At 44.0% G+C, this 20,889-nt stretch overlaps 1 protein-coding gene across 1 annotated transcript in view; it reads right to left on the bottom strand.

Moving 5' to 3' along the window:
* pigk (phosphatidylinositol glycan anchor biosynthesis, class K) overlaps nucleotides 1-20,889 on the bottom strand; it is a 185,330-nt gene that overhangs the window by 11,151 nt on the left and 153,290 nt on the right. The window contains exon 7 of the mRNA XM_045694539.2: nucleotides 2,206-2,323. Within this exon, the coding sequence (XP_045550495.2) occupies nucleotides 2,206-2,323 (118 nt within the window). The remainder of the gene's footprint in view (nucleotides 1-2,205; nucleotides 2,324-20,889) is intronic.

The following is a 20,889-nucleotide window of genomic DNA, read 5'->3' as shown; positions in this document are numbered from 1 at the left end:
ACGTCAACACCACCATAGAGAACAACACAGAGCTACTACCACGTCAATACCACCATAGAGGACAACAGAGAGCTACTACCACGTCAATACCACCATAGAGGACAACACAGAGCTACTACCACGTCAACACCACCATAGAGGACAACACAGAGCTACTACCACGTCACCACCATAGAGGACAACACAGAGCTACTACCATGTCAACACCACCATAGAGGACAACACAGAGCTACTACCATGTATACACCATAGAGGACAACACAGAGCTACTACCATGTCACCACTATAGAGGACAACACAGAGCTACTACCATGTCAACACCATAGAGGACAACACGGAGCTACTACCATGTCAACACCATAGAGGACAACACAGAGCTACTACCATGTCAATACCATAGAGGACAACACAGAGCTACTACCATGTCAACACCACCATAGAGGACAACACAGAGCTACTACCATGTCAACACCATAGAGGACAACACAGAGCTACTACCATGTCAACACCACCACAGAGGACAACACAGAGCTACTACCATGTCAACACCACCACAGAGGACAACACAGAGATACTACCATGTCAACACCACCACAGAGGACAACACAGAGCTACTACCATGTCAACACCACCACAGAGGACAACACAGAGCTACTACCATGTCAACACCACCACAGAGGACAACACAGAGCTACTACCATGTCAACACCACCATAGAGGACAACACAGAGCTACTACCATGTCAACACCACCATAGAGGACAACACAGAGCTACTACCATGTCAACACCACCATAGAGGACAACACAGAGCTACTACCATGTCAACACCACCACAGAGGACAACACAGAGCTACTACCATGTCAACACCACCACAGAGGACAACACAGAGCTACTACCATGTCAACACCACCACAGAGGACAACACAGAGCTACTACCATGTCAACACCACCACAGAGGACAACACAGAGCTACTACCATGTCAACACCACCACAGAGGACAACACAGAGCTACTACCATGTCAACACCACCATAGAGGACAACACAGAGCTACTACCATGTCAACACCACCACAGAGGACAACACAGAGCTACTACCATGTCAACACCACCACAGAGGACAACACAGAGCTACTACCATGTCAACACCACCACAGAGGACAACACAGAGCTACTACCATGTCAACACCACCACAGAGGACAACACAGAGCTACTACCATGTCAACACCACCACAGAGGACAACACAGAGCTACTACCATGTCAACACCACCATAGAGGACAACACAGAGCTACTACCATGTCAACACCACCACAGAGGACAACACAGAGCTACTACCATGTCAACACCACCACAGAGGACAACACAGAGCTACTACCATGTCAACACCACCATAGAGGACAACACAGAGCTACTACCATGTCAACACCATTATAGAGGACAACACAGAGCTACTACCATGTCAACACCATTATAGAGGACAACACAGAGCTACTACCATGTCAACACCATTATAGAGGACAACACAGAGCTACTACCATATCAACACCATAGAGGACAACACAGAGCTACTACCATGTCAACACCACCATAGAGGACAACACAGAGCTACTACCATGTCAACACCACCATAGAGGACAACACAGAGCTACTACCATGTCAACACCACCATAGAGGACAACACAGAGCTACTACCATGTCAACACCACCATAGAGGACAACACAGAGCTACTACCATGTCACCACCACCATAGAGGACAACACAGAGCTACTACCATGTCACCACCACCATAGAGGACAACACAGAGCTACTACCATGTCAACACCACCAGAGGACAACACGGCGCTACTACCATGTCAACACCATAGAGGACAACACAGAGCTACTACCATGTCAACACCATAGAGGACAACACAGAGCTACTACCATGTCAACACCATAGAGGACAACACAGAGCTACTACCACGTCAACACCACCATAGAGGACAACACAGAGCTACTACCACGTCAACACCACCATAGAGGACAACACAGAGCTACTACCATGTCAACACCATAGAGGACAACACAGAGCTACTACCATGTCAACACCACCATAGAGGACAACACAGAGCTACTACCATGTCAACAATACCTTACTTATCCTTCTTGACTGGAGGCCAGGTGTGTGTGTGTGTGTGTGTGTGTGTGTTCTGGTTACTTACCGACAGGGAGTCCTCTCCTACTTGACTGGAGGCCAGGGCCATGAGGTTAGGAGAGTAGAATCTCTCATACATGGAGGCTCCCTGACAAGTATCAATGATGAACAGTAGCTCATTGTACCTGTACACACAGACAGACACACGTTAAGATAGTAGAATCTCTCATACATGGAGGCTCTCAGACAAGTATCAATGATGAACAGCAGCTCATTGTACATGTACACACTCCCCTAAGTATATATTTTGACATTGAAGCTAAAAAAAAAGACATTGTCTCTATACTCCAGCATTTTGAATTTGAGATCAAATGTCTTATGAGGCGAAAAAGTTTAGCATTTGGTCCCATATTCCTAGCAGTCAATGATTACATTAAGTTTGTGACTCCACAAAAATTGTTGGATACATTTGCTGTTTGTTTTGGTTGTGTTTTAGATTATTTTGTGCCCAATGGCGTGACCCTGGACAACACCCTGTCGTTCTCCGCTAACATCAAGGCGGTGACCCGATCCTGTAGGTTCATGCTCTACAACATTCGCAGAGTACGACCCTGCCTTACACAGAAATATACACAGAAATATATAAATATCTTTTTCATGTTTAAAAAAGACAAACTGTTTTAGTGGGGAAAACAACCAGGTTCTATTTTGTATTGTATTGCAGGTCCTAATCCAGGCACTTGTCATCTCCCGTCTGGATTACTGCAATTTGCTGTTGGTGGGGCTCCCTGCCTGTGCCATTAAACCCCTACAACTCATCCAGAACGCCGCAGCCCGTCTGGTGTTCAACCTTCCCAAGTTCTCTCACGTCACCCCGCTCCTCCGCTCTCTCCACTGGCTTCCAGTTGAAGCTCGCATCCGCTACAAGACCATGGTGATTGCCTACGGAGCTGTGAAGGGAACGGCACCTCCATACCTTCAGGCTCTGATCAGGCCCTACACCCAAACAAGGGCACTGCGTTCATCCACCACTGGCCTGCTGGCCCCCCTACCTCTGAGGAAGCACAGTTCCCGCTCAGCCCAGTCAAAACTGTTCGCTGCTCTGGCACCCCAATGGTGGAACAAGCTCCCTCACGACGCCAGGACAGCGGAGTCAATCACCACCTTCCGGAGACACCTGAAACCCCACCTCTTTAAGGAATACCTAGGATAGGATAAAGTAATCCTTCTAACCCCCCCCCCCCCTTAAAAGATTTAGATGCACTATTGTAAAGTGGTTGTTCCACTAGATATCATAAGGTGAATGCACCATTTTGTAAGTCGCTCTGGATAAGAGCGTCTGCTAAATGACTTAAATGTAATGTAATGTAATGTACCCACGTGCCATCTCCTCATTGGTTATACCCACGTGGGTGATTGAAAGACGAACTGTGTTGTCGGTCGTCGTGGTAATACTATGAAAGTTTAGATGCCAATCACCATATAAGTTCAAAGATGAAAAAGCCTGGAAGGAGGAGAGATGACTAGAAACGATTCGGTTGACCGTTTTATGTGTGGATGAATTGTCGGAGTAGAGGACCTTGTGCATTTCAGGTAAAATAACAACTCAATGTTTATATCCCAGGACAAATTAGCAAGCAACAGCAAGCTGGCTAAATAGGACAAATTAGCTAGCAAGTGCAAGCTAACTAGCCATACATATTTAATGCTTTTCGACCTGTCCCCAAATTAATGTAATTGGTTCAGAGTTTGTTTTGATATTTTAACCTGCGTGCCGTGATCGCGTTTGGTGTAGGGGGACAAAATAAATGTATGCACGATGGCGCACGCGCGCAGCCGGTTTGGGTTCCGTGTTATTCTAAAATGGATCAATTTTTTTTAAGTATCCTCATCAAATCTACACAATACCCCATAATGACAAAACAAAACGTTTTTTTTTTTTTATATTTACAAATGCATAATTTACAAAAAAACGGAAATATCACATTTATATAAGTATTCAGACCCTTTATTCAGTATTTGGTTCAAGCACCTTAAGCAATTACAGCCATGAGTCTTCTTGGGTATGACGCTACAAGCTTGGCACACCTGTATTTGGGGAGTTTCTCCCATTCTTCTCTGCAGATCCTCTCAAGCTCTGTCAGGTTGAATGGGGAGCGTCGCTGCACAGCTATTTTCAGGTCTCTCTAGAGATGTTCGATCTGGTTCAAGTCTGGGCTCTGGCTGGGACACTCAAGGACATTCAGAGATTTGTCCTGAAGCCACTCCTGCGTTGTCTTGGCTGTGTGATTAGGGTCCTTGTCCTGTTGGAAGGTGAACCTTCACCCCAGTCTGAGGTCCTGAGCAGGTTTTCGTCAAGGATCTCTCTGTACTTTGCTCTGTTCATCTTTCCCTCGATCCTGACTTGTCTCCGAGTCCCTGCCACTGAAAAACATCCCCACAGCATGATGCTGCCACCACCATGCTTCACCGTAGGGATGGTGCCAGGTTTCCTCCAGACTCGACGCTTGGCATTCAGGCCAAAGAGTTCAATCTTGGTTTCAGCAGACCAGAGAATCTTGTTTCTCATGGTCTGAGAGTCCTTTAGGTGCCTTTTGGCAAACTCCAAGCGGGTTGTCATGCTCTGACATGCACTGTCAACTGTGGGACCTTCATATAGACAGGTGTGAGCCTTTCCAAATCATGTCCAATCAATTTAATTTACCACAGGTGGACTCCAAGTTGTATAAACATCTCAAGGATGATCAATGGAAACAGGATGCACCTGAGTTCAATTTATAGTCTCATAGCAAAGGGTCTGAATACTTATGTAAATAAGGTATTTGTTCTTAATATATTTGCAAACATGTCTAAAAACCTTTTTTCTCTTTGTCATTATGGGGTATTGTGATGTCATCATGGGGTATTGTGTGTAGATTGATAAATGTTTAATCCATTTTAGAATAAGGCTGTAACGTAACAAAATGTGGAAAAAGTCAAGGGGTCTGAATACTTTCTGAATGCACTCTATGTAGGGTTAGAGTGTAAACACAAACACATATTAGCTAATTCATGGCTCATACATGGCTCTGACGCACAGTGAGTACGGTTACATGGACAGACAGATTAATATAATAGTTTAAAACGTTCACATGCTTTACAAGAAGGAGGATTTCCAATCATCCCGTTAACATGGACACGTCTGAAATCAGGCTACACGATGGAACTTAAATGCAGGAAATCACTAATCAACATCCTACCACATTGACCCTGTTATTTTTGAGAAGCCTATTTGATTCTGAGTTCAGACAAAGTTTCTATGCGAAAACTATTTCCATGGTGAATATTTTCAGTTTTTTTCCGAACTCACTTCAGTCAGGCATAAGAGCGATGTTTAGGCTGCTATCCGCAGGTCAAACACACCGCTGGAATGCACAGCAAGGTGTTTAAATTTCCTAATTTAAAACGACGTGTTTTAATCAGCATATGCTTACTTCAATTTTGACCTGACTCTGCTCATCTTAAAATCGACTGTAAGGTTTTGACATGACTATTGCCATACTCTGCCTCCTGCCATAATCACTTTATTATCGAATGATTAGTGTGCATGTAAATGTACTCATTCATTTCTTTCAGCTGTTGCGCACAATCCTGATAGTTGCCTTGGAGACCAGGAGGAGCTTACAAAATCTCCTTCCCTCCAGTTCATCCCTTTCCTCCACCTTGCTCTCCAACCCTCCCTCCTTGCTCACCCGCCTCCCCTCCTAGCTCTCCAACCCCCTCCCCTCCTAGCTCTCCCCCATCCCTCTTTTCAATGGGGAATTGTAATGCAGCATTACTCCATTGAGAGCTACTTATGTCCCCACGTCCTTTATCCCTGGAGTGTGTGTGTGCGTCTTCGTGTGTGTTAAACCTCCTAATGAAAGCACCGCGGGCCAGAAGGGGACAAATCACGGTGACGCTAATTAGACGGATCCAGACTGTATTGAGTGTAATCGGGGCATTAGTCAGCCTGTATTGAGTGTAATCGGGGCATTAGTCAGCCTGTATTGAGTGTAATCGGGGCATTAGACTGTATTGAGTGTAATCGGGGCATTAGACTGTATTGAGTGTAATCGGGGCATTAGTCAGACTGTATTGAGTGTAATCGGGGCATTAGACTGTATTGAGTGTAATCGGGGCATTAGACTGTATTGAGTGTAATCGGGGCATTAGACTGTATTGAGTGTAATCGGGGCATTAGACTGTATTGAGTGTAATCGGGGCATTAGGCTGTATTGAGTGTAATCAGGGCATTAGACTGTATTGAGTGTAATCGGGGCATTAGTCAGACTGTATTGAGTGTAATCAGGGCATTAGTCAGACTGTATTGAGTGTAATCAGGGCATCAGACTGTATTGAGTGTAATCGGGGCATTAGCCTGTATTGAGTGTAATCAGGGCATCAGCCTGTATTGAGTGTAATCGGGGCATTAGTCAGACTGTATTGAGTGTAATCGGGGCATTAGTCAGACTGTATTGAGTGTAATCGGGGCATTAGTCAGACTGTATTGAGTGTAATCGGGGCATTAGTCAGACTGTATTGAGTGTAATCGGGGCATTAGTCAGACTGTATTGAGTGTAATCGGGGCATTAGACAGACTGTATTGAGTGTAATCGGGGCATTAGACTGTATTGAGTGTAATCAGGGCATTAGTCTGTATTGAGTGTAATCGGGGCATTAGTCAGACTGTATTGAGTGTAATCGGGGCATTAGTCAGACTGTATTGAGTGTAATCGAGGCATTAGCCTGTATTGAGTGTAATCAGGGCATTAGACTGTATTGAGTGTAATCGGGGCATTAGTCAGACTGTATTGAGTGTAATCAGGGCATTAGTCAGACTGTATTGAGTGTAATCAGGGCATCAGACTGTATTGAGTGTAATCGGGGCATTAGTCAGACTGTATTGAGTGTAATCAGGGCATTAGTCAGACTGTATTGAGTGTAATCAGGGCATTAGTCAGACTGTATTGAGTGTAATCAGGGCATTAGTCAGACTGTATTGAGTGTAATCAGGGCATTAGCCTGTATTGAGTGTAATCGGGGCATCAGACTGTATTGAGTGTAATCAGGGCATTAGACTGTATTGAGTGTAATCGGGGCATTAGTCAGACTGTATTGAGTGTAATCGGGGCATTAGTCAGACTGTATTGAGTGTAATCGGGGCATTAGACTGTATTGAGTGTAATCGGGGCATTAGTCTGTATTGAGTGTAATCGGGGCATTAGTCAGACTGTATTGAGTGTAATCAGGGCATTAGTCTGTATTGAGTGTAATCGGGGCATTAGACTGTATTGAGTGTAATCAGGGCATTAGACTGTATTGAGTGTAATCGGGGCATTAGACTATTGAGTGTAATCAGGGCATTAGTCAGACTGTATTGAGTGTAATCAGGGCATTAGTCAGACTGTATTGAGTGTAATCGGGGCATTAGTCAGACTGTATTGAGTGTAATCGGGGCATTAGTCAGACTGTATTGAGTGTATTCAGGGCATTAGCCAGACTGTATTGAGTGTATTCAGGGCATTAGCCAGACTGTATTGAGTGTAATCAGGGCATTAGTCAGACTGTATTGAGTGTAATCGGGGCATTAGTCAGACTGTATTGAGTGTAATCGGGGCATTAGTCAGACTGTATTGAGTGTAATCGGGGCATTAGTCAGACTGTATTGAGTGTAATCGGGGCATTAGTCAGACTGTATTGAGTGTAATCAGGGCATTAGCCAGACTGTAGTTGCTGGCGTCACCACGGTTTTATCAAACACTTCCTCCTCTTTCTCTTGACTGACTATGAAGGCGGCCACATGCTTCCCAACCGAAACAGTTCAGTACAGTTCTTCCTCCGATGTTACCCTCTCTGTCCGATGTTACCCTCTCTGTCCGATGTTACCCTCTCTGTCCGATGTTACCCTCTCTGTCCGATGTTACCCTCTCTGTCCGATGTTACCCTCTCTGTCCGATGTTACCCTCTCTGTCCGATGTTACCCTCTCTGTCCTCCTCCTCGTCCGATGTTACCCTCTCTGTCCTCTTCCTCCGATGTTACCCTCTATGTCCTCCTCCTCCGATGTTACCCTCTCTGTCCTCCGCCTACGATGTTACCCTCTGTCCTCCTCCTCCGATGTTACCCTCTCTGTCCTCCTCCTCCGATGTTACCCTCTCTGTCCTCCTCCTCCGATGTTACCCTCTCGGTCCTCCTCCTCCGATGTTACCCTCTCGGTCCTCCTCCTCCGATGTTGCCCTCTCGGTCCTCCTCCTCCGATGTTACCCTCTCTGTCCTCCTCCTCCTCCTCCTCTCCTCTCCCCTCCTCTCCTCTCTTCGTCCACATCTGTTACCTCTCCTCCCCCCTTCTCTCCCTTACCTTCTCTGTCCTCCTCCTCTCCTCCCCCCTCCTCCTCTCTTCTCTCCCTTACATACATGAAGGGAACTCTCGTGCGCTAGCCGTATGGTTAGTGAGAAAGTCCATATTGCAAATGTACGCTCCCTTACTAGACGTCCGACTACGTCCGATAAATCCGCGGACGGCGTCGGGCCGCTCACAGGGGCCGGATCTTCCAGGAAGTCATCGAACGGAGTCTCTCGGACCTTCCGTTTCCGTTTAATAAAATTTTCAATTTTGGTCATTTCTTTGCAGTTCCGGATTATTCCACGGGAGGGCGAATGGAATCATATTGCAAACGTAACATATATCACCAATCACGACACGGCTTTTTCTCCTAAACGGAAAAGAATTCGAAGACGAAACTCGGTCTGCGTGGGTTTGGCATAATGGGCAGTTGGCCCCGAACAGGATGGAGTCGAGGCCTCGACGCTTTTCGAGTTAAGGCTATTTTTCTGGGATTGAAAGTCAAACAGGAAAATAGAGTGCTAATTTGACCGCTTCACATCAAACTACATGAGCCTACGGTGTCAGGAGAAAAGGAACCATGCATTTACCAATGTTCATTTCAGAGAAATTGTACAATGACACATTGGTGATATTCAACAATAGGAGGTTTTTTTTCTCCAAAAAGTTACATATCCAGTTGCAGCGTGTTCAGATGAGTCCGTTAAGGCGGGTTTCGGAGCTCTGCGAGATTTCTGTGATTTTCTGTGATTTTCTGAAACAACACACACTTGTTCAACCCTCTGTAAATAAGTCAGTTCTTAACATAAAGACCTAAAACTCAATATTCTATAAGAGCCTAACGTTCAGATTCCTGTGTCAACCAGAAGTGCCTTAACCTGTTGGGTCTAGGGGGCAGCATTTGCACGTCTGGATAAAAAAAATGTACCCGATTTAATCTGGTTACTAATCCTACCCAGTAACTAGAATATGCATATACTTATTATATATGGATAGAAAACACTCTAAAGTTTCCAAAACTGTTTGAATGGTGTCTGTGAGTATAACAGAACTCATTTGGCAGGCAAAACCCTGAGACATTTTCTGACAGGAAGTGGATACCTGATGTGTTGTATTGACTTTAAACCTATCCCATTGAAAAACACAGGGGTTTAGGAATATTTTGGCACTTCCTATTGCTTCCACTAGATGTCACCAGCCTTTACAAAGTGTTTTGAGTCTTCTGGAGGGAGATCTGACCGAACAAGAGCCATGGAACGGTGATGTCCCATTAGACACCTGGCGCGCTAGTTCATGTTGGGTACCCTCGTTCCAATACGTTATAAAAGAGTATGCATTCGTCCACCTTGAATATTATTCATGTTCTGGTTAAAAAAGGCCCTAATGATTTATGCTATACAACGTTTGACATGTTTGAACGAACGGAAATATATTTTTTCCCCTCGTTCATGACGAGAAGTCCGGCTGGCTTACATCATGTGCTAACGAGACGGAGATTTTTGGACATAAATGATGAGCTTTTTTGAACAAAACTACATTCGTTATGGACCTGTGATACCTGGAAGTGACATCTGATGAAGAGAATCAAAGGTAATGGATTATTTACATAGTATTTTCGATTTTAGATCTCCCCAACATGACGTCTAGTCTGTATCGCAACGCGTATTTTTCTGGGCGCAGTGCTCAGATTATTGCAAAGTGTGATTTCCCAGTAAGGTTATTTTTAAATCTGGCAAGTTGATTGCGTTCAAGAGATGTAAATCTATAATTCTTTAAATGACAATATAATATTTTACCAATGTTTTCTAATTTTAATTATTTAATTTCTGACGCTGACTTGACTGCCGGTTATTGGAGGGAAACGATTTACTCAACATCAATGCCATAGTAAAACGCTGTTTTTGTATATAAATATGAACTTGATAGAACTAAAAATGCATGCATTGTCTAACATAATGTCCTAGGAGTGTCATCTGATGGAGATTGTAAAAGGTTAGTGCATCATTTTAGCTGGTTTTATGGTTTTGGTGACCCTGTCTTTGACTTGACAAAACATTACACACAACTCTTGTAAATGTACTGTCCTAACATACTCTAAATTTATGCTTTCGCCGTAAAACCTTTTTGAAATCGTAAAACGTGGTTAGATTAAGGAGATGTTTATCTTTCAAATGGTGTAACATAGTTGTATTTTTGAAAAATTTGAATTTTGACATTTATTTGGATTCAAATTTGCCGCTCTTGAAATGCACCTGCTGTTGATGGAGTGCACCACGGGTGGCACGCTAGCGTCCCACCTAGCCCCAAGAGGTTAAAATGGTGTCATAGGGGCTGTTTTGAAGGGTTAAAAAGGTCAGATCTTTCCACAACTTCATATGTGTGACTAAGCAACCCTCATGAACTGTAATTCAGTCATATATCCCATCAGATGTCAAAGAAAAGCTCTCTCACACACACACACACACACACACAGCAAGGACGGAGTGACACAGTGCGATGCTTAAAGACACAAAGAGCCTGCAATGGCATTACCATTATCTATAGGCTGTGCCGAGTTCAATGAGACGCCCCGCTTGACCGTAGCTCGCTCGGTCTGAGCGCAGTGACCGTGAGAAAACTAGGCCCAAAATGATGCCTGCACCAATATGTCAAGTAATTTTGGGTGACAGTGAGAGAACCGTTAGGGTTAGAAGCACAATTCAACCTCAGGAGCGTTCCTGAGGTCCTCCCGATCTGTGCAAGCCTAACCTTGACCCTGTGGCATTAACCCTTCACAGTAAAAAGAAGGTGTTTAGATCAAAAAGTGTGCAATGACTTCTCTCCCCATAGGAATACATTGACAATTCTCCTAAATTCAACCTGAAGTCTATGTGGGTTATGAATGCCTTATGAACCAGTCTTCTATAACAATCCATCGGGCTACTGTGAGGTCTACCTGTGTCGATTCTAAGGTTCCTGGAGCAACCGGAAGTTGTTAAAATCACCCTAGAGCTATTGTCATATAAGCAACCTGCAGATAGTGAAAATCACGCACCTCAACCATGTGTCATTCAGTCAATTCTTAAGGTAGAGACTTCATATTCAGGATTCTGTATATGCCTACCCCAAAGACAACGCGTGTCTATTCTTTTTGCAAAAAAAACTAAAACACACACACACACACACAATTTGGCCATAGGGACATAGTGTGGGGCTTAGAGGCTTATACCGCCTTCAATAGTTATTTTCATTCAAACGATTCAAGAACCGTCAGACCTAGAGCTCCGAAATTTTAGAAACCTGTTCTAGAGCTCAAGTCGATAGTGCACGGTGATTTATGTGGGTCTAGAAGGTTCTCAGACTGAAAAACCGCCTCGTGCATTTGCAATATGTTCAATTCATTTTGAATAGGACGGACATGGCGACATGTATAAATGTCCCAGAGTCGCAAGACTAGGTGCATTGAAACCGCCTCTGCCCATAGAGACGGACCCCAATGTCTCTGTCCGATAGCTCATTCAGGGACCCCGTAGTAACGCCCTGAAAAAGTGGATTTTCAGCACCAATTAAGGCCATTGCTCGGGCACCGAATGACCTATCGAGCCGAAACTTGGGATTCGGGGTCGCCTCACATAGGCCTACACATATTGTCAGAGCTGGACCCGCAGCTATAACGTAACTATGTGTTTTATGTTTTTTTATGGTTAAAATTGAAAGCACTGTGAATTATGGGCCTTCTCTGACATATGTGATAGTTGGCTTCTATACGAGTTGGGAAAAGTGGATTTGGTGTCAGATGGTATCAGTTTGGTGTCAGAATGACATCTAATTGACTGATGGACGCTGACTGCTGGGTGACGAGCAATGGAGAGGAACCACAGTCACTGCCCGGCCATCCCGAGTTCATCGGGCCAGTCAATTATGCATTTCTGCAGTATTTTTGAGCATGCCTAAATTCGTAATGCTAAATGCCCATTGAATCATATTGCAAACGTAACACGCAATATTGCAAACGTAACGTGCATTTGCAATATGATTCAACAGCAAAAAATATCACCAAAGTTGACATGATGAATCATATTGCAAACGTAATGCGCAATATTGCAAACGTAACGCGCGTTTGCAATATGATTCAACAGCAATAAATATAACCAAAGTTGACATGATGAATCATATTGCAAACGTAACGCACTATATTGCAAACGTAATGTGCATTTGCAATATGATTCAACAGCAATAAATATCACCAAAGTTGACATGATGAAATCAACACAATGAGCGATAGAGAGGAACCACAGTCACTGCATGGCCATCCCCAGTTCATTGGGACAGTCAATTATGCATTTCTGCAGTGTTTTTGAGCATGCCAAATTCGTGATGTTAAGGCCCATTGAAACATATTGCAAATGTGCATCCGTGCACATGGTGACCCGAAATGGGTTACCAGGATTAATTTTTTAGAAGGGTTTTAAATGCCTTTAGGGAGGTGCAAGGGGTCCACGGTTGGGTAGGGAGCACCTTCCATCAGTGCCCATCCAGTACGGGGCGCCCCTAGTCATTTTGGAAATTAAAAAATAAATAAAAAAAGAATAATAATAATTAGCTAAAAAACGACAGTCCCACTTCTCTCATGTCACCATCAAGCCATGGAGAGGAACCACAGTCAATGCACGGCCATCCCCAGTTCATCGGGACAGTCGATTTTGCATTTCTGCAGTGTTTTTGAGCATGCCAAATTCGTGATGTTGAGATCAATTGAAACATATTGCAAATGCGCATCAGTGCACATGGTGACCCGAAATGGGTTACCAGGATAATTTCTTTTACAAGGGTTTTAACCTGTTAGGGCTAGGGGGCAGTATTGACACGGCTGGATAAAAAACATACCCGATTTAATCTACTCCTAACCAATAACTAGAATATGCAAATATACTTAATGCATATGGATAGAAAACACCCAAAATTTTCTAAAACTGTTTGAATGGTGTCTGTGAGTATAACAGAACTCAAATGGCAGGTCAAAACCTGAGAGATTCCTTTACAGGAAGTGGCCTGTCTGACCATTTCTTGAACTTCTTTTCCATCTCTATCATTTACTAAGGATCTCTGCTCTAACGTGACACTTCCCACGTCGTCCATAGGCGCTCAGAGCCCGGGAAATAACAGAATGTCGTCATTCCAGCCCCAGGCTGAAACACATTATCGCCTTTCTCAAGTGGCCGATCAAGAGACACTGGCTTATGCGCGTGACCCGACCGCCCCCGCCTTTGGGATTTTTTCCTCTGTTTGCCGAAAAGGAGATTCCCTGTCGGAATATTATCGCTTTTCTACGAGAAAAATGTCGTAAAAATTGATTTTAAACAGCGGTTGACATGCTTCGAAGTACGGTAATGGAATATTTAGAATTTTATTGTCACGAATTGCGCCATGCGCGCGACACTTCTTTACTATTTCGGATAGTGTCTGGAACGCACGAACAAAACGCCGCTATTCGGATATAACGATGGATTATTTTGGACCAAACCAACATTTGTTATTGAAGTAGCAGTCCTGGGTGTGCATTCTGACGAAGACAACAAAAGGTAATCAAACTTTTATAATAGTAAATATGATTATGGTGAGTGCTAAACTTGCCGGGTGTCTAAATAGCGAGCCCGTGATGCCTGGGCTATGTACTTAGAATATTGCAAAATGTGCTTTCACCAAAAAGCTATTTTAAAATCGGACATATCGAGTGCATAGAGGAGGTCTGTATCTATAATTCTTAAAATAATTGTTATGCTTTTTGTGAACGTTTATCGTGAGTAATTTAGTAAAATGTTAGCGAATTCCCCGGAAGTTTGCGGGGGGTATGCTAGTTCTGAACGTCACATGCTAATGTAAAAAGCTGGTTTTTGATATAAATATGAACTTGATTGAACAAAACATGCATGTATTGTATAACATAATGTCCTAGGGTTGTCATCTGATGAAGATCATCAAAGGTGAGTGCTGCATTTAGCTGTCTTCTGGGTTTTGGTGACATTATATGCTGGCTTGAAAAATGGGTGTCTGATTATTTCTGGCTTGGTACTCTGCTGACATAATCTAATGTTTTGCTTTCGTTGTAAAGCCTTTTTGAAATCGGACAGTGTGGTTAGATTAACGAGAGTCTTATCTTTAAATAGCTGTAAAATAGTCATATGTTTGAGAAATTGAAGTAATAGGATTTTTAAGGTTTTGAAAATCGCGCCACAGGCTGCCAGTGGCTGTTACGTAGGTGGGACGCAAGCGTCCCACCTAGCCCATAGAGGTTAAATGCCTTTAGGGGGGTGAAAGGGGTCCACGGTTGGGTAGGGAGCACCTTCCATCAGTGCCCATCCAGTGTGGGGCGCCCCTAGTCATTTTGGACATTTTTCAATAAAAAATAAATTAAATAAATAAATAAATAATAAAAAAATAAAAATCGAAAAAAAATGACTGTCCCACTTCTCTCATGTCACCATTGTCATGACTGTCCTGATCAGGTCAGGGTACAGGAGACCACCACCCTACAGATTATCTCCCAAAACCCCAACAGAGGAGGAGAGCTCTAGGGGTCTGAAGATGTGGGGGGTTTTATGACCCCTCACGCCATAATAAACCTTAGGCCACAGAGAAATTCCTTTGTCCTCACAATGGAATTCTGGCCTCAGAACCTTAAACATGCAATAAAGGGACTTTGGAACAATGGTTTCCGTCAGCCACAATGGTGGTCATGATGAGAGGTGGAATATGAAAATGTATGTAACTTTTGAATTGTTATTAAAGGTTAAGAGATGACGTTATTATGAAAACATTGTACCTTTAAGAGTTTTCCCAGTATATGCCTGATGTTTATACATTGTACGTTGTGTGGAAAATATCCAAATCAAAGAGAATGTTTTGGTAAAGATGAGATGTGAAGGTAGTGTCTAAAATAGGATTTTAGTCAAAATCTAGGCCTTGCCCCTTTACTTGGTCCACCCAGAGAATTGCCCTAAAGGCGGTTACGCCCACTTCTGACCCGAGACTATAAGACAGGAGAGTGAAGAATTAACATAGGAGACTAAGTGACCCCAAGCTGCAGCTAAGGTCCAACAAAGTCAACGAACCCCAAAACGAAACACAAGGTTGAAGACAAAGAAATATTTTTCTACACGAGCTACGGACGAGTAGCTGTGTCTAAGCGGGTGAATTCAAGCCGAACCACACTCTCCATTGAATCGTGGTATATACACCGTTCGAGTCTGAAGCTGTGAGCTCTGAGCTACAGAGCTGTCTGTCCTCAGAAGACCCCTTTCAGATCAAGGGCGAGGGATCAGACCACTTAGCCAAGAAGGACACTGACATCGTGAGGACAACCAGAGAGTTGCGCCGGAGAAGTGCGTCATTGAGAAGCCTAAACGACACACGCGGAGCTTCCCACCTGAGACCTCCAACACGTAATTACATCATTATATTCTGACCCATAAGAGCGGCAGTTCGGGGCAAGGCTAGGTTTAAATAAGCATGGCTGACAAATGAACCCAAATGTATATTTCTCTCGTGTACTTTCTTGATTTCTCTCTCTTTTAAATCCCCATTTTGGGTAACACGCGCCATAGTGTGTTGGCCCGTTATACTAAGTCCTAATCAATATCTAGACTGTGTTTTGTGTATGTGTATTTTTATCATCATTTTAGCTTGCTAGTAAATAAATAATCAACTAAGATTGGTGTGGTAAACTCATTGGTGAAGCCCGGGTCCGTGCAGATTCCCGGATTATGCGACGTTCAGAATGAGACTGTAGAGGAAATTGATTAATTTAGCGACTGTTGTAAAATCGATATTCTGATATCCTTTGAGTTAATTTGGGAAATAGAAACTCAATCAAAATACTGTTCCCATGGTGCCCCAGGTTGATGAGTTAATAATTGCTTGATTCATCGCTTAATTCATTTAATCACGCAATTATAAACCGTTAATCATTCGATGAGCAACAGTCGTCACATTAACTAATACAACGTCACGACATATGGCGCCCCCTGTGAGGAGTCTAAGATAGGACTAGGCCGCACTGTTGGGTTATTCCATATCAATTGTGTAGCAAGATACATACATTCCATTAATAGCTATAGGCAGGACTAGTGCGGGAGAGAAGTGTGTGTGTCGTTCCATTTCACCCAGATACTGGTCGGAAGATAACGACCCCTGTTGTATATCTGACCAAAGCAGTGTGAAGGGGGGTCTACTGAATGCTACGAGCTAGGACATATGTACCAGCCGATGTAGGCATTCTGAGAAATAATACTAGTTGGGCCTAACGTAGTGTTATTTCTGTCGATCGCTTTCAGGAGTGATCTGACTCGGTCATAAGTAATTCCTAGAGCAGAGGACATATGAGCCAGCCATTACGGAAATTAGAGTAGATCTATTAGTTTGACCGAAGCGAAGTTATTATCTCTCTACCTCTCGCGTTTGGTAAACGGGAAGAGGTTAAGGGTTGAACGTGAGACGTCACCAAGTAAACCTGTTCACTTGTTGGAGGGAACTTCCCTTGTGCGGCGAGGGGGAAACCCCGCGCAAGGAAAGCTAAGCATTGCGCCAGATGCTAAGCTATCAAAGGGGAGCAGCCATTTTTGTTTTCCTCTTTGTTCATAGTGAATTCCCGCGTTAGGCAGGAATCCTGTGAGATCTCAGCTGGTGGGCATCCGTAACCTCTGGCGAAGAATCGGCAGTCATTTTTCGTGAAATAAGTCAGGTTACGCTGTAGGATATCAAACCAGTCTTAACTGATTAGATATCATTGTCTTGTTCAATTTTATACATACATTAAATTGATTCACTACCTTTCCAGGTTGGTTATGGGAATAATACACACACGAATGTGCCATAACCAATGAGACATAGTTAAACTTTTCAACGTTAACTTAGATATAGCAACTAATTCAGGTTAATTAAAGCTAATTCCTTTAGCCTATACGGGGTTGACTAATCATTCAAATTGATTAATAGATTAAAGCTGTTTCACCAGCTTAATGGTGTTTAGGTAGACTTTTTAACAGTATTGTAAAATTCTATTTTCACTGGTACCCTGTCGATTTTAGCTTGTGTTAACAGTGACCTCCGGTGGTGAAGAATCACCAGTAATTATTTTTAAATAATTCAGGTTATGCTGTACGATATCTAACCAGTCTCAACTGATTGGATATCATTGTCTCGTTCAATTTAATATACATTAAATTGCTACACTACCTGTCCAGGGTGGTTATTGGAATAATACGCAAACTAATGTGTTCTAACCAATGAGACATAGTTAAACTTATCAACGTTAACTTAGAGATAGCAACTCTTTCAGGTGAATTAAAATTAAAATTCCCAAATAGCCTATACAGGTTAGATTTATCATTAAAATTGATTTAATCAATTAAACCTGTTTTGGCAAGTTCGGTAATAACCAACTCACATTACTGACCCAGTCTTGATGATTCATTGACGTTTACAAACTGAGTTAAATCGTGTTTGCAGCCTCCAACTAAAAAACCCAAACATTACGTAAATTGAAATAACTGACAATCATAATAATGAGCAATCCATCAGATGGGTGTCCACCCATTTCCCCTCTAATCAGCGGACCTTCACCCACGGAAAGATTGATCGCGGACCTCAGCAACGATGCAAATCCTAACTATGCCGAGGGGCTGAAAATGTTAGATTTCAATGCCATAAGCGAGAAAAATGCAGACATTGCGACAGACGCTCTTCAAAATAGACCATCAGGCGGAGGCCTTGTGAAGGTTCTCTCCAGTTTAGCCCTCAACTATGCCCACCAGCAGAGATGGACAGTGCACCAGTACCTCAGTGCCCAGCAGAGGCACGAGCAGGAAGCTGGGGAGTTCAGGGTACAGGTGGAGAGAACCAGGGAGCTGGCATCGAAAGCCGAAAAAGATAAGCTACTGCTAGCCGAGGAACTGTGTGTGAGAACAGATCAATTGGAAGATCTGTCTAACACTTATAACAAAGAACGCGAACAAACTCTTGACCAAGTCTGTATTCTAAAAGAACAACTCGGTTTAGCTAAAACTAAATACGATGAAGTCCACGCGAAACTAGATGAGTCGGACGAGCTAGCTAGAAAACGGGGCGAGCAAATTGATGCCCTGCAAGCGGTTGTGAATGAAACCACTCAAAGCAATAATGCTCTATTCCAAAAGCTGCAGACCAAAGACGATCAGTTAATGAACACAATGACCAAGTTGGAGGACAAAACAGCAGAACTCATTGAAGTCGCTGATTTAATGAAGGATGAGAAAGACCAGGTGAGAAAGTTGGAAAATGTGACCTCTAAACAAAAGGAGGACATCGCATCACTGGATCTCTCACTCCACACTCGCGACCTCTCCCTGCAAACCATGACAGATAAGTATGAGGCCGAGCGAAGCAAGGGCGACACCTACGTGTCGAAAATAAACACCCTCAACTCCCAGGTGGACTCTGCGATGCAGCATAACACCACCCTTAGGTATCATCTGGAGGAACTCCAGAACAGTCACGCGCTATCGCGGGACAACCAAACCAAGCAACCTAGCTCACATCCGGAGCTAAGAGAACGAGGGAAGGTAGATGACAGGAGATTTCAGCCCCTTTCTCTTGGCCATTCGGCCCACAGTGAATTGGGGCCTCCTCGCCAACACAACCACAGCTTGACTTTTCCTCTTGGCCTCTCGGCCCACAATTCTCCACGGGAGAGTGCAGATGCTCCCCGCGCACTTGGCGGGGATCGCCTTGACAAAATCGTCAAAAACTTCCGCCTCTTCGACCCCGTTCCGGGAAAGCCAAACGACACTGAGACATTCTTAGCAGACATAGAGGACGCCTTGGATGGCTACCCAAACGCTACGAATGCAGATAGGCTCTATCTTTTGAAGCGAACGTCCAACAGACACGTGACAAGGTTCATCCGTCTACAAGAGCAACACGTGCAAAACGACTATGCTAAACTTGCCACGGTTTTGAAAATAGAATTCAGTCGTTCTGCGACTCGCAAACACGATAGTTCGTTGGCTAACAATATCAGACAAGCTCGAAATGAACACCCACAAGCCTACTATCACCGGCTTCGTTCAGCTTACTTTGGCATGCTCACTGAAACAGGAATGGAAGACCTATTACCGTTCAAACAACTTTTTCTGTCAAACATGTCTCCCAACTTCATTAACTACTTGGGCCCTACTGCCCACGTCGGGTTGCCAATCTCGACGCTCCGAGAGCTGGCAAGCACCGCTTTTGAAGCATCAAAAGCAAGCCGGGCTAAGAGCCCGGACCCCTCGACTTTCGAGCTTAGGCGGGAACCATCACTCGAATTAGAAGGGGCTGCATCAGGGACATATGCGGTAAAAGAGGACGATCAAAGGGGGTGGCTACCAAGTAACCACCACCCCGACAACCACCGCCGTAACAATAGCTACGATGAACGTCCCCAATCTAACAGGTCCCGTAGAGATCAACCTAGCCGACATGCCCCTCCGCCTAACTCTCACAAAGGGTCAGTACACAAGGGTAACAAGCGTAACAAGGGCAACAAAGTGTTCAACAATGATTTAAACGCTAATCGAAATGTTATAGAAGTTCTGATAAAAGATGTACTGCATCGTAAGAAATTTGAGAAAGAGGACAAGGATAAGTCCTCATGACTAGGCGTAAAATCGTTGGAAACCGAGTCCGCCAAAATTCATGCAATTCAGGAGGACGCAAACATTTCCATTACCCCCGCCCCCACTCAAATCCCTGTCCAGGTACCGCCCGTTCTAGACACAAGCCCGCAGGCCCGCAGTCTACAGACTTGGACACGGAGGTGGAGATGCACGAGACAAGCAGCTTTGCAACAGATGATTCCTCTCCCATTCCGATAGAGGACCCACTGGGTCACGTAGGTGACTTATCTGTCTTGGAAATCGACGCAGATTACAAACCGCTCCGTTCTCCCAACCCACTCCATTTTGTTGGGGATATGACGAGAAAAACCAACTCGAACAGGCCATACCTTAGAACAGTCCTGGAGGACTGTGTGACCTGTCACGCTCTGATAGATTCGGGTTCGACAATTTCCCTCATATCCGAAACCTTGCTGGATGAACTAAAAAGGGCAGTGGACCCAACAAAACGTTGGTTGAAAACGGAACATTGCGATACGAATCTTCGAGGTTTCACTCAAGCTACCTCGCCCCTTACCAAACGTCTCCTACTTAAACTCAACTTCGAAAGCGTGTCACTGATACACCCTGTGTTTGTGACTAGCATCGAAATCGAACGGATGCTGATTGGGAGTGATTTAATTGACCGTTTGGTACCACTAATGGATTGGAAAACCAATCAAATCTGGTCACAAATACCTATGCCAACTCCGTTGACTTCGCCGCATTCTTCCAAGG

The sequence above is a fragment of the Salmo salar genome, chromosome 14 (genome assembly GCF_965601325.2).
Source record: "Salmo salar chromosome 14, fSalSal1, whole genome shotgun sequence".
Lineage (NCBI taxonomy): Eukaryota > Metazoa > Chordata > Actinopteri > Salmoniformes > Salmonidae > Salmo > Salmo salar.
Note: the sequence above shows the minus strand (reverse complement) of the source record. Positions and strands in the feature narration are given on the sequence as shown.